Source organism: Desmodus rotundus, chromosome 5 (assembly GCF_022682495.2).
Source record: "Desmodus rotundus isolate HL8 chromosome 5, HLdesRot8A.1, whole genome shotgun sequence".
Classification (NCBI taxonomy): domain Eukaryota; kingdom Metazoa; phylum Chordata; class Mammalia; order Chiroptera; family Phyllostomidae; genus Desmodus; species Desmodus rotundus.
This window is the reverse complement of record NC_071391.1, coordinates 44,729,662-44,745,319: the sequence shown is the minus strand read 5'-3', so window position 1 is coordinate 44,745,319 and position 15,658 is coordinate 44,729,662. Positions and strand designations below refer to the sequence as shown.

The 15,658-nt window shown below is 37.8% G+C and overlaps 1 protein-coding gene across 1 annotated transcript; it reads right to left on the bottom strand.

Moving 5' to 3' along the window:
- Positions 1-7,164: 7,164 nt before the first annotated feature.
- LOC112316114 (olfactory receptor 52D1) lies at positions 7,165-15,373 on the bottom strand. Its single transcript, XM_024572839.3, has 3 exons — positions 15,292-15,373; positions 14,031-14,136; positions 7,165-10,292 (listed from the first exon to the last, which is right to left on the bottom strand). Exon 3 carries the CDS (start codon positions 10,249-10,251, stop codon positions 9,301-9,303), a length of 951 nt encoding a protein of 316 aa, XP_024428607.2. The 5' UTR covers positions 10,252-10,292; positions 14,031-14,136; positions 15,292-15,373; the 3' UTR covers positions 7,165-9,300.
- Positions 15,374-15,658: the final 285 nt, after the last annotated feature.

Genomic DNA, 15,658 nt, shown 5'->3' with positions numbered 1-15,658 from the left:
AAAAGCAGATGGAAATAAAATAGTTAAAGAAGAGAGTCCATGTATATACATATTTTAACAAAATTTTATGAGAAAGCATTTCTCTGACTTCTTGTATAAAATTGTACATTGAAAATCATATGTTTTAGGTGTCATTATTTTTCCGTTCCTTGTTTCTGTAACAATATTTTCTTCACAAGAAAATAAAATTAGGGGCATGATAATTCAATCATTTTCAGTTTCCTAAAACTCTGCAATACAAGGTCTGTCCAGAAAGTTTCCACCATGTGCTATGGAAAATAGAGACATTTACTGAAGAAGATACAAGATACAAGAAACATTGAACGTAGGACAATGATGCCTCAGTCCCCTTCAAAGTAGGCACCTTGGGACCTCACACAGTTTCCCCAGTGTCTCTTCCATGGTTCAAAACACTGTAAAATCCTCTTTTGGATTCTCTATCAGCTGCCCCATTATATTTTCCTGAATGTCACTGACGGTCTGAAATCTCTTCCCTTTCAAAGGCGATTTTAGTTTTGGGAAAAGCCAGAAGTCAAAGGGTGCCAAGTCTGGGCTGTTAGGAGTCTGAGTCACCTGCGTGATTTGATGTTTCACCAAAAACCCTGGAGAGGTGCCTGGGTGGGAAAACACGAGATATGACGCATGCGTGGGCGTGTTGTCATGGTCAAGCTGCCAATCACGTTTCCCATAGCTGCAGCTGTTTTCGTCATCTTGCATCTTTCAACTGATGAAGAACATCGAAGTAGTACTCCTTATTAACTCTTTGTCCTGGAGGGGTGTACTTGTGATGGACAACACCTTCCCAATCACAAAACAATTAACATGGTCTTGACCTCGCTGCAACTTTGTTGCCCCTTCTTTGGGCATGGAGAACCAGACGACTCCCATTGGGATTCCTGGGCCTTTGTTTCTGGATCATAGCCATAGACCCAGGATTTATCTCCGGTTATGGCCTTCTTGAGGAAACCTGGTTCATTGGTACTGGTTTGGATCAAGTCATTAGCAACTGCAGTATGATGTTCCTTCTGTTCTGGTAGCAGAAGCCACTGCCGTGGAACGAATTTTGTCACAACATGTTCAGGCCAAGATCCTCCTTCAAAATTTCGGACATGACAGTTTTTGGAATCCTCAGATCAGCTTCCAGTTTTCACTGTCAGTCACCAGTCCTTGTTGACTGCAGCCTGTACCTGTCCAACAATCTCAAGTGCTCTGCTTGTTGCAGGCCTTCCAGAATGTGGATCACTTTCAACAGATTCTCGACCATCTTTGAAGGTTTGTGCCACAATTTTATTTGCACTGCACTCATTGCATCTCTCTAAAAGCCTTCTGAATCACCCTAATAGGTTCCACTTACGAATGTTCAAGCTTAACACAAAATTCGATGCAGATTCGTTGCCCTACTTGCTCAGTCATTTTGAATGAGACCACCACACAGTGTATAGGTTCACTCAATGGCATCTACTGCCCCCACTGACTAGTGCAGTGAAGCCATTGTTCACCCATGCTCATTCCAGTCCACTCTCTTTGGCTGCCGGTTTACATCGATGTTGCTCAAACCATGCTTGTTATATTAACAATGGCTGGACTTTTTCTGGACAGGTCCTGTATAGTCATAACTCAAATCATTTTTTCTATAAAACAATGATAAAAGATTTTCAGAACAATATTTTGTGTGCCCATTAATAAGGGAGCTCCCTTATTGTAACACTTATTTTATTAATTTAAATGGCTGATTTGTATAACTGTTTCATGCACTAAAGCTTTTAAGTTCTATCAGGAAAGGAATCTTCTCTAACTCAATCTGCACTCAGTCTCAGCATAGAACTTGGCACATGTATGGTAGATAGTCAGTGTTGAACTCAAATAATTGAATTGAATTAAATGGATCTGGTGAAATCTTGTGGCCACATTTTACCATTAAATTTTATATACTTTCAGGCCTCTATCATGCAGTGATATCAATACACTGCATGATACACATTGGTACTCACACACAAAGTGGTGTTCATCATCGTACTGGGAATCCTAATGAGACTTTTGTCTTTTGCTATATCCTTTGTCCTAGTCATCCTATGCTTACCATATTATGGACAGACACCAAATTATCATTCACACTTAGTGTGGACATATGGGCATTGCCCGCCTGTCCTGTGCCGGGATGAGTCAATATCATCTATGGCTTATGTGCTATTTCTACCCTGGTGTTGACATTATAGCCACTGTCATTTTCTGTGCCCATATCCTTGGTGCTGTCTTTTGACTCCCTTCACATGATGCCCAGCTGAGAGCACTTAGCAACAGTGGCTCATACGTGTATGTCATGTTGGTTTTTCTGCACCCCTGCATTTCTTTCATGCATGACCCATGGATTTGGCCAGAACATACCACACTACACCCAATTCCTTCTGGACAGTTTTATGTAGTCATTCTATCTGCTCTCAACCCTGTAATCTATGGTGTTAGAACTGAACAATTTAAAAACAGGTGCTGGGCATATATTCTGAGAAAAAAATTAGCTCTGGTAAAAAATCGAATTTAAGAAGAGAGTGGTCGTAATTCTCTATGTTCGGAATGGAAGGAGAGCATTTAGAAATTATTCAGGCCTGTCGTAGGGGAGGTCCGTCAGCCTGCTTCTCCAGCCCAGAAATGGAAAGTTAAGCTCATGTCCAGTGCATGAATAAAAGTTTTTTTGTAAATTTTTATTGTTTGGAAATAATTCTGATTTCTCATGTGGAAGAAAACTGACACTTTGCTCTGCTTTCAATATTACTGAGCACATCACATTCCACAGTTACCATCAGTTTAAAGGAAAATTATCCCTATAAAAATCACCACAAATAAACAAAGAAAAACTACAAAGCCCTTCAGATCCTGACTTAAATAGCACATCTCTTTGACTAGTGCTTGTCCCCAAAATTATAGATGCCAGAGCACTTTGCACATGCCTGGATTTTCTATCAAAAAGAATGTTACTCTTGACTTCATCATGTTCATGCTAGAAGATATAAAATTGATACTGTAAATATGTCATGTGAGAAAGGTGGGGATTTTACACCATGAACAGAATTAGAGAAACGTGACAGTCTTGATAAGTTTATAGTCTTCTTTGTTTTAAAGTTGTGTTGCTTATTTGATAGACAAGTGTTTAAAAAGTCTGACTTGCTGATCCACTTTTTAAACTATTATTTTTCAGTTTGTTTCTGTGTCTTTTGCTACACCACAGAGGATTTTTACTTTTATGGAATGTTGAAAGTCTTAGAGATACTCCAAGTCTAATATTGCCCAAGTGTGTGTGTGTGTGCTTGTGCGTGTGTGAGGGTGTGTTTTAAGATGGAACTCCATCCAGGTCTACGTGATATCACTCAGTGTTCTTTAGTTCTATGTCACATTGTTAACATAATGAATAGAAAGTATTCAAGGAAAAACATACTTGTAAATCTTGGTCAGTAGAACAAAATATTTAGCCATGTTTTATTTCAGGACTTCTCAGAGCTTTTAATAAAGGAATATTCACCTGAGACATTAAGATGCTACTGATATTAAAAATGTTCCTTAGACCATTGCATGACACTCATATTCTGTAGAATGCACTTTAGAAAAAAATCCTATTTTTATTGCAATAAAATATGTCATAAATTCTTGGAAAGATTATGTGTTAAATACCACCACACCCTGAACTTGCAATGATTTGAAAATAATTGATTACTTAGGCTCTGTAGTTTTAGGCACAAGTGGCTTTTCCCGTAATCCTGTTGTTACATTGAACTCATCTGTATCTATTCATTTATTCTAGTTATGACATAACCTCTGATTTATAGGTCTCAATTACATCGTGAATGATTTGGAAAGTGTTAGTTCTCTTTATCAGTTCTGGGTACTTTGTGAAGAATGAGCGTTAGCGTTGTTGAAATGTTGGTAGACTTCACCAGTGCAGACATGTAGGCCTAAAGTTTTTGTTTTAGCAGGTTGCCAACTGCTTTAACAGAAAAAGAACTGTCCAGGCCGTCCATTTCTTCCTGCAGTTGCTATGACTGTCACCAGTGAGTGCATCACGAGATTCATATTCCTCTAGCTGTACCTGGAGTTTAGGGTGTGGGCTGAGGAGTCAGAACCCCATATCAGTTTCAGATCTTCCCTTTGTTCCTAGGCAACAGATAAGGACATTCTCCATATTCTCCGCCCTCCCTCAGGGGTGGAACACTGTTGCTTGTTACTTAAACCCAGCTAGTCTAGTAGTGGGAGCTGGGGGAAATGACATTAAAAATTGTATCAGTTCATTCTCAGTCTTAGGCAGGTGCTATGTGTCTGTGTCTTGAAAGAGGAGACTTCTCAGTAATTCTTCCCCTTCCCTAGTGCTAGTGCTGTAGGAAGCTTCTATTGAATCTGCCTCAGCCTGAGGCTATAGAGTTTGTTGTTTATCCTTTCACTCAGCAGCACCGGGTCTCCATTTGTCCTCTCCCTCCAGGGGCTAAAGGCTTTTGTTCCCAAGGGAGACAAACTAGGTGAGATGTAGTTCCCTTCACACAATGGCTGCTGTTCTCTACCAGGCCTGTTTGGTAATGAAGGCCTTCCAAACCTGTCCTTTTGCTCTTTCTCATGAGTACCTGGTTAAGACCAAGGTAGAAAACCTGAGTGGGTGTGAATTTCCCTTTGTGTCATAAACACACGGCTCCCAGACATTCTGTATGTTCACATAGATCTGCACTCACCTTTGAGGATTGTTTATAAAGTTGAACAGATTCGGTATGTAGAAACTTTTTAGGTTGATATAGTCCCATTCATTTATTTTTGCTTTCACTTCCTTTGCCTTTGGGGTCAAATTCATAAAATCCAAGGTCTATAAGTTTAGTACTCATGTGCTCATGTATGTAACTTATTGTTTTTGGCCTTATATTTAGGTCTTTGATGCATTTTGAGTAAGTTTTTGCATATGGGGACAAATAGCAGTCTGGTACAAAAGTCAAAAAAACAAATATGAGAAGATATTTGCAAACAATAGTTCTGACAAGAGATTAATATCAAAATATATAAAGAACTCATACAATATAACAACAAAAAATCCAATTAAAAAATAGAACTTCTCACAAGAAGACATATAAATGGTCAGGAGATGTATGAAAAGATGGTCAACCTCACTAGCTTTAGAGAAATGCAAATTAAAACTACAATGAGATATCACTTCAAAGCTGTTAGAAGGGCTCCTGTCGACAAGACAAGCAATAACACATGTCAGAGAGGTTGTGGAGCAAAAGGAACCCTCATTCACTGCAGGTGGGAATGTAAATTGATACAGCCGCTATGGAAAATGATACGGTGATTCCTCAGAAAATTAAAAATAGAGTTACCGTTTGATTCAGCAGACTGTCTCCTGGGTATCTACTCCCAAATTTTGAAAACATTTATTTGCAAAGCTATACGCAACCCTATGTTCATTGCAGCATTATTCACAGTGGCCAAGATGTGGAACTGTCCTTGCGTAGATGATTGGAGAAAGAAGATGGGTACATATGTATTTACAATGGAATACTACTCAGCATAAGAAAACATGAAATACTGCCATGTGTGACAACAGGGATGGGCCTTGAGAATAAGACAGAGCTAAATAAGACAGAAAAGGCCAAGAACCATATGATTTCACTCATATGTGGGAAAGAAAACTGAAAGCAACAAATGAACAAACAAGAAAAGCAAACAAAAAGTAGACACAGACAATAGTACGGTGGTTACCACAGGGAAGGGGGGTGGGGTAGTAAAGGGTAAATGGAATGATGGAAGATCTTACTTTGGATAACGGGCACACATACAATATACAGATGATGTGCCATAGAATCGTATACTTGAAACCTATGTAATTTAATGAACTGCTGTCACCCAAAAGTTTAATGAAAAACCTTTATTAGTTAAAAAAGTATGTGGACTCATTACTTCCACTGGCTTGTATGGAGCCTGGTATATACCCCTGTAAGCATGGGATCGCATCCCATCTTTCTTTGCAGTTGCCGACCTTTGCTTGGATTTTGAGTTTCATTGCTCTGTGATTTCAAATATCTGAAGGTTCAAGAAAATTGTGAGCTTTTTGATCCAGCATGTTTTCATTGGTCACAGGTTTTGAGTGGCACTCTTTTCAGATTTCTATATTCTAAATGGAAACTACACGTCTGGTAGCCATTTAGAATCATGTTGTAGTGTGAGTGGAAGGACATCTATGTGCCCATTGTCATCCTCCTGCAGCTGTATTTCTCAAATCACGGCCATGGGCCACTGAGTCATAAATATCCAAGATGACTGATGAGAAGCAAATGGGATTTTATTTATGAAATGCGGCACAGAAGTTTTTCACTCTGATAGTGTTAGAGTGGGCCTGACCAATCTGTAATTTTAAGAGGCTTCAAACCTTCAAAATTTGGGGAATTGTTATTCTAGAAAATTGAGACTTGATTCTTAATCAGATTGGTGGATGCAGAAAATGGGATAATTTTTAGGAAGTGAGATGTTTGAATGCAGAATTGGCTAACTCAAAGCTGGTCAACTCCCTGCCCTTCGCCCAACACACACACTCTCTCTCTCTCTCTCACACACACACACACACACACTCACACACACACTCACACACACATACACACTCACACACCTGGCTTGACCTGGTCTGCAGAGAACTTTGTTCAATTACCTGCCTGATGTTACTGATGTCCAATCTCCAGGAACTGTTATCTGACCTTCTGAACTCTCTAACTTGGCTAAGTATCTATTTTCTACTTCTGTCAGAGCATTTGTCACATTGACATAGTGACATGTAACTAAATATAGCGTAGTGGTTAAGAGTGTAAATCTGTTGCCAGACTTCCTAACTTCAATCTTAGCTTCATTTTTAACCATTTCTGTGACCGTGGGAAAGTTAACCGATTTCTCTACTCCTAACTTTTCTTATTTTAAAAAGAAGATATAAATGTTACAAATGTTGCCTAGTTTGCTTGAGAATTTACTGGGTTAATATATATAAAGAACTCAGAAAGGACTATGAGAATGTAAGTCTTTAAAAAAAAAATTTTATCGTTACTCAATTACAGTTGTCTGCATTTTCCCCCTATCCCTCCACCCCACCCCAGCCTAACCCACCTCCCTCCTGAGAATGTAAATCTTATACGTGTTAGATGTCATTATACTGAAAAATTGTTCATATGTCTAAATCAGCTTTATCGAGCTACTAGAGCAATATGTTTCCACCTACTATTAAAGTTCATGCATTGCAAAGGCCACTTTTTTGTGTACCCTTATCACTATGTGCTAGAGAGAAGCTGAAATAGATTTTAAAATCTGGTAAGAATAAACTGAATAATTTTAACCCGAGTAATTTTAGTTAAGACTTCCTCCCTCTGACCGTCTCCACAAACTTTTAGTGAAGCTTTCCAAAAATATCACATGTTCTCTGATATTCCTCCATGTGGTAAATCTTTCTATTTTGATTCGGAATATATGCCCAGCTCTGAGGCTCAGGTAGAGTGCACACTGGCTCTCAAGCCAAACCAAGTCCTCCAGAATAGTGTTCATCAATAAACAAGGTGATATTTTGTACTTGCAAAATGCCAGCTTCTCTCTAGCATATAGCGTGATAAGGGTATACAAAAATGTGGGGGTTACAGTACATGAGCATCTGCTACACTTTTCCCATTCTCAGTCTTCTTTATGAATCCCGTGGGAAAGAAAGGATATGTTTATGGCGTGTACCTCTAAGGCTCTGAAACTGACTACAAACCTACATTAGGCATCTCTGTAGGCCTCATGAACTCTGGTCAATAATTAAACATCGACTAAATGAATCTAAACTGAGAGTGGTTATGGAGGATGGAATGAGCAGCAGCAACAATTCTGACACTGAGTGAGACTCAGACAACTGAGATCGCCATTCAGTGAGATTTGGCTGTATATGGAATCATTCTGAGATTATGGGAAAATTACGGTTTTAGATCCAGAGAGACTTCAAATCCTAGCTCCTCTACTCACTAGCCCATTACATATGAGCTTGTTAAACTATTTATCATGTGGGTATTTACGAAAATTAACTCTAAATTATTGCAAAGGTTTAGTGATAATACATACAAATTAGAATAAAGAGATTGCAACCTAGTAAATCCTTAGTAAATGTTGATTCTTTTCATGTTTTCAGCTTGAGGGGAAGTAAGTACACGATTAAAATATTTTCCCAGTGTCAACTAACTTCCCTGTGCCTCAGTTTGCACTGAGGAAACTCAATTTTAGCTGCATCTAAGAATCACACAAGAAACTTGAAAAGATATGTGTCTAAACACTACCCCTGTTGCAGTTTTCCTTCCTCTAGAGTTTCATTTACATTGAAGCAAACATTATGTAGTCTTTGTGTCTGACTTGTATCAGTGAGTTTAATGCCTGGGAGATCTATCCATGTGAAGCCACAGAACACTAAAGAAAGCAATAGGATTGAATGACAGAGAAAAATTACAATTGCCTACAAAATTATGATAATTTGGCCAAAACCAGACTTTTTCAAAGTAATAATGATTCCAGAAGACTCAGAATAATGACTTCAAAAGCCTAAGGAAATTTAATAACTAGAGAATGGAATTGTGTACTAGAAAAGTATAAAAAGTGAGGGTGAAATAAAGAAAACTTTAGATGAACATGTAACAGAAAAATTAGCACTAGGTGGCTTACTAAGAAAATCTTGACGTATATACTTGTTAAAAAAGGTAATTTAGTCAAGAAGGAAGGACTAGGGTGAAAAAATGGAAATTTCTAAATCTGGTAGTAAGTCTGAAATGGTAAATCAAAGATATATGATATATCCTATTGATTTTATTTTTTCATTTTTTTTTATTGTTCAAGTAGAGTTTTCTTCATTTTCCTCCCACCACTCTCCCCCACCCCAGCCATCTCCACCTCCCACACTTGATCCTACACCCCTGTGGTGTCATCCATGTGTCCTTTATACATGTTCCTGAAAACCCCTCCCCCTTTATCCTATTCATTTTAAAGATCTCTTGTGTTTAGCCTCAGATGACTCTCCATAGTTTTTCTTTTTTGGTTTTGTTTTGTTTTGTTTTTAGAAAACAATGTTTTAATATTGTGATAAAAAGATCCTACTTGGTAACATATATGCCTTAATATGATGATTGTTAAAACATAGAGTATATCTCTGGAGGAGTTACTTTCCACAAAAAATCACTAGCTCCCAAAGTACTAAGAGAGGATCTTGATGAAGAAACAATACATTCTGAGATAGGTAATATAATGCTTGTTCAGTTGTTACTCACCAATGAAAATCATTTAGTTCAGAGGCTTTGAAAAACTGAAAAATTTAAGGAACCTGTCTCGTATCTTCTTCGTCCTTACCCCATAGATAATGGGGTTCACCATGGGTGGAACCAGAAGATAGATGTTGGCCACAAATATGTGGACATGGGGAGACACACGGTGCCCAAACCTGTGGGTGAGAAATGAGAAGAAGGCTGGAGTATAGGACACTAAGATTACACAGATATGGGAGCCACAGGTGCCCAAGGTCTTGAGTCGGGCATCCTTAGATGGAAGGTGGAAGACAGTGTGCAATATGAGGACATAAGAACAAATAATCAATATAAAGTCTATTCCTCCTGTAAGGAAGGCAACAATGAGGCTGTAGGCTCTGCGGATTCTTGTCTCAGCACAGGCAATCTTGATGAGGGCCATGAACTCACAGTAGGTGTGGGAAATGACATTGGTTCTGCAGTAGGGAAGCCAACGTAGCAGGAAAGGGTGAGGACTGAGAAGTACTATTCCCCGGAGCACAATAGCTAGACCCATCACCCCAATTACAGAATGTGTCAGAATAGCTGAGTGTCTTAATGGATTACAAATGGCTACACAACGGTCAAAAGCCATGGCCAGGAAGAAGCCAGACTCCATGGTGGAGCAAGAGTGAATCAGGAATACCTGAGTCAGGCAAGCCTCAAAGCGGATCTCTCCATCGCGGAACCAGAAGAGGCTGAGCAGTTTGGGCACAGCTGTAGTACACACAATAACGTCGGCCACAGCCAGCATGCAGAGGAAGAGGTACATCGGCTCATGGAGGCTGGAGTCTGTCTTGATGATGAACAGAAGAGAGCAGTTTCCCACTAAGGCCAAAAGGTAGACGGCACAAAAGGGGATGGAGATCCACATGTGAGCCGCCTCCAACCCAGGGATGCCAATGAGAATAAAGGTTGCCGGATGGACATTGGTCTTATTGTATGCTGACATAATCAGAGTCAGGTGTCAAATTTTCTCTTCATGGATTTTCTCTAAAGCAAATAAATCATAACTTCAATATTTTGAAACCACTTATGAGGTAAGAAATAAGCCAAAATGCAAGGATTGCAAAGCAGGGTTGTAATATGCAATGTGGCTTATGTACTGATGCTAAATGAGGAAAAACACCTAGGTACCAAAATTCAGAGTTAAATATATGAAAGTCCAAAATCTTCCATCCACTGAGAGGAAACGGTTTTGGATGAGTTAGAAGAAAAGTGCAATTGTAAGACACAAAATAGAGTGGGACAGAAGGGATATTTTGAACAGAAAATAGGCTCTTCAAAAAAAATAATTTTAGTAATAACAGTTTGGGGACATACTAACTTACAGGGAATAGCTTTGAGACTGAAATGCCAACATTTAGAGAATGGGTTGGTTACTGGAGAATGGCCAGAACGAGGTTCATTCTCACAGACACATGGTTCATTCAGGGTGAGAAAAGTGGTCCTGGTGGCAGCGTGTCAGGAAACAAACAGCTCATTGCCTTTGTCACCACTCTCCAATGGCCCTGGAATTTACCCCTGGCCTTAACAGGGAAACATTTCAATAGGATTATAACCTATATTCTGAGCTTCCTTCACTTTCTTACATGTATCTAATTAGTCAAACAATTTTATGACTTGCTTTTCATTAAGTGTACTCTATAAGCAGTCTACCTCATCCAAGCTTTCCTTTATACCATTTCTTTTGTTCTGCATACTTCTTCTGTACTAGCTGATACCTACCCCAACCCCACACCGTGATTTGTTGATTAAACTTGTTCCAATATAATCAATATGCCTAAGGGGCATACTTTGGGGTAGAATATTCTGCTTCCCTTCATATTCATAATAGTAGTCTAATAGCCTCATTAAGAAATAAGACTTCCACTTTGGCATATTGTTTCAAGTTAATGTTATTTGAGAAATAGCCAGTGTACAAAGGACACTCTGACCCTCCTGTGTCTCTCTGAAAGCAGGGGACATGTCCATGTGTAGGAATCTTCCTGGACGATGAGTGTAGAAGTCATCACTATCACCAGAAATAGGGAATTTAGGGTAAGAAGTCTATGTAAAGAAAACTTGTTACTTCTTTACTAATTGACTACCCCAGGCCCAGACCCCATTATCTCGCCCCCTTATTTTCTGTACCCTTGTCTCAGAGGTATAAAAACTTCCTACTTTAGTTACTTTCTTGAGTCTCATAGAAGTAACCTCTGTATGTATGAAATTAAATTTGTTTTTTTTCTTTTTAATCTGTTATGTCAATTTAGTTATACACCAGCCACAGAACTTAGAAAGGAAAAAGGACAACACTTTCTATCCCCACAAAAGTCATACTGCTCTTCTAGTAGTTGTTTTTCCTTTTCTTTTTATTGGAAACACAATCGACACTGTTCCCAAGACACTCTTTTTACTGTACCCACTATTACAGATACTTGTAGATTATGGAGTCTTTGTCATCAGGAACAAATAATTCTAAATCACTGTCCATTGAAGTAGAGATTGGAATATAAACAGTAGACTGGACATCAATATTAATTATAATAATGATACATTATTGTCTCATCAGTTGTTGAAGTTTCATCCCAAAGTTTTTGCTTTTAACTATTTAGCCTCCATGTTTTCTAAGGAAGGATGGATATTGTCTTTTGACATATGGAAATGTGGGTCAACGAGCTCTGGAAAGTCTGTGTTATGGCATTTCTGGATCATGATGTAAATGGGACATGGGGAATCCAGGGAAACCGGATTATTGGGAATTTATGCAATAAAGTAATAGTTAAACATTTTGAAATGCTTAATGTGAGTCAGTTGTTTTTCTGAGAACAATTCATGTTTTAACTCATAAATTTTATCTTCATTTTGAAATGAGGAGCATGTAAGTAACTTCTATGAGTTTAAGCAACTGTTATATGATGCACCTCATTGTTAGCCTCACACTGATTCTAGAGCACTTACTCTTAACTGTAGTGATAAGTTGCCCTAATGATGTGACAGACAGTCTATTTGCATTTGTGCATACAAGTGAAAGGATAGGGGTTGTTTCGTATCTAAAATTCGAAAATATAAACACCATTTATTTGATTTCAAATAATTATTGAACCCCCACACTTTGCTTTTATGTATTTTTTAATGCTCATATGGGGATGTTTGCCTCCTGGAGGTGCCCTAACAGGGGTCGAACCTGCAACCTTTTTGGTGTGCAGGACAGCAGTCCAACCAACTGAGCCACTTGGCCAGGGCAAGGCCTCCCTGTTTTTAAAGTCCATAAAGGAACCTGTCCAAGTCTAAGCATTTCTATTCCTAATTAACTCTCTTTCAATGCTCTTCATCTCAGAAGATTAGAGTTACTATCCACACATACCTCAGAGGGAAAATTAACATTTGTCTCCAGGTAAAAGCTCTCAGTCTTACACTGTTCTACCCTCAGGTTTACGTATATATACATTGAGCTAATACATTTTTTCATACTTTCTTTTTTTGTCCTCAAATAAGCCTATATATCCTTTTATTTAAATTTGTGATTCCATCAACATTCTCATATTTCACCTGAACCATCACCTTCACTCTCTCCTTTTGCATAATTTCACTACACAATTTGAATATATTTTGCCAATAGAAAATACGTGGGCAAATTGTGTAGTGAAAACATTCACACTGAAGTAAATGCAAATGCCCCATTACATACAATAAATCTTATCCTTACTTGTAATCAGGAAATTAAAAATGAATATAATTCATACATTGTATTTATAACCAACAGAATATCAAGATTATGATAATAAGCATTAGTAAACTCTGGGTTAAAGAGCGAGTCTTCTGCACAACAGATTCGAGAAAATTGACCCAACACTTAGAGAAAGATTGTTTAGTAACCGTTATTATTAAAAGCAAAAAATTCGGCAAATCAATTTAACTACTTGCCATCCTAGGGAATAATGCTCACATACACACATGGAAGTATGTACAGTGATTCTTGCTGTGAAAGTGCCTGTAATAGAATAGAAATTGAAACATTCAAAATGTCCATTAATAAAGTAATAGTAAATTAAAAGATCTGTGGTAATTTTTATTATGGACTAATGCAAATACTTAGAACAAACTATATATAAACTGACAAAGAAAAAATCTTAAGAAAAAATAAAGCATAAGTTTGTTTATTAACATTGAAACACCTGAAAAATTAAACATATATGCACATGTGTATGCATATACATATTTCAAAATGTGGTTATATAAGTATATTTTTATATAATTTTATGTGTTATATACTTATATTATTATATAGTAATTTTATATATACACATACAGGGACTATAATCACATACATATCTACAAAACCACACTTGTAAATTGAGAAGCGATCTGAAAGGACCCATGCCCAACTTAGGAGAGGTCTGAAATGTGGGATGGATGGAAAAGAATGCTGAGGGCATAATTTAGCTGTATCACTGTGGTGTGACTTTTTACCAGTGCCAACGTATTGTATACATTTACATGTTACCTGCATAGTTTAAGGTAAGAAAATGAATAGTGCAGACTTACAATTGTCTTCAGCGTAAAACTTTATAAACCAAGAAATTACATATCTTTGTCCTTCGTGATATTTCTTCACACACAAACCGCTCAGTAACTTGGTTAGAACTGAGGACTCTATTCACATACCAGTTCCTCAGACGTTACGTTCCAGCAACTTTTAACTATACTCACACCGCTCTTTAGTTTCTCTATGGTCTGTGCACTTACCTGTCTTCTAGCTTTTGTCACATTGTATTTTATGTTGCTGCATATCTTTTTCTTTATTATATTGCAAATTCTCACTTGTCAGAGGACATGTATTTTCAAACATTTGCTGTCCCAATGAATGAATAAAGAAAAAGGGGAAAAAAACATAAGAAATTGCTATTCATTTTCTGGTGAATAATTTTAATATAAATTTTAAAAAAGTAATCCTTATGAATGTATTACAGCCACACTATCTCCGTGCACTGTAGCATGTTAACAGTTTCCTTGATTATAATATTAAACCTCTCAGATCTACCCAGGGATCAGTCACCAACACAATTGAACTCTGCATTTTGTTCCTTGTCTGACTACAGAATGGAGAAAAAGAGAGAAATGGAGTGAAGGGAATTCACATCTGCTTTTGGGGAGGAATAAACTATAACATCTGCTAAATTCTACATCTCTAGCCATCTCTTAATGAAAGTAAAATAAATCTATACTAGTTTATATTAAGTGCTACATTATTTGAAGACTTATCCCATTTAGTCCTTAAGGGAGTTTTGGGATAGATAATCATACTTGTAACAGTTAAAAGGGTTTTCAGGAACTACTGTAAAGGACAAAGAGACCAAACCAAGGGGGAGGGTTGGAGGCAAGGGAGGGAGGTGGGTTTAACTGGGGTTGGGGGGAGGTGTGGGGAGAAAATACAGACAACTGTAATTGAACAACAATAAAATGATTAAAAAATAAGCTAAGAATGTTGACTTAAGTTTGCAAAAATTATTTTACTATAAATTCAAGGATTATAAATCTGAACCCAAGTATAATTACTATGTTTGTAATCTTTACATTAACCCTGAAGTGATGAGTACTCCATAAGGTTTTCCAAATATGAAATAACACATGTAAAACTGCTTTGACCAGTATGAAACATTGCTCAAATATCATAGATTTGCTCAAAATCTAGGATTTCTGCATCTATAGTTCCATCAACCTTCCTCTGAAGCCTCCCCATACATTTCAGATGATGGGAACCCCATGCATAGATTTATTCTCAACAAAAGTTGCAGCCTAATCTCAACCCATTGCAGAATGAAACATAGGCAGTCTATTCAGGGGTCACAAAACCAAATGGGTTCAGTTTCCCCAAGAAGTCTTACACAACCCTGTTTTTTCAGAGCCAGTTTGCTGACTAAAGCCCTGAGAGCAAGACACACGTGAAAATGACTGCACGTTGCCTTACCTCACCAGGGGTGCTATGGGTGTCAGGATGAGTACCTACCTGGTCTGCAGAAGCCGTTAGTTCTCGCAAGGCTGTCACTTTTCCGAATGAACTCAGTTATAGGTATGTCTCTTAATCTCTGAGACTCCCATGGGCATGGAGTAGGCATGGCCTCCCCATGGTGTCAAGAAAAGAATCCAGTGAGAATTGGAGATTTGAGTTCATAACTCAGGGTGTAAGTCTCAGGAGTTAACATCTATTTTTTTGAAATAAATGTTTATTTTTCAGTTACAGTTGACATAATATTATTAATATATTAGCTTAGGTATACAACCGAGTGATTAGACATTTGATAACTTATGAACTGCATTTTTGTAACTTCCTATCTGATCATCCGACTAAATCTAGTACCCATCTGACACCATAC

Coding starts and splice junctions, on each gene's coding strand:
- LOC112316114 (XM_024572839.3), bottom strand. CDS start 10,251: ATGTCAGCATACAATAAGACCAATGTCCATCCGGCAACCTTTATTCTC.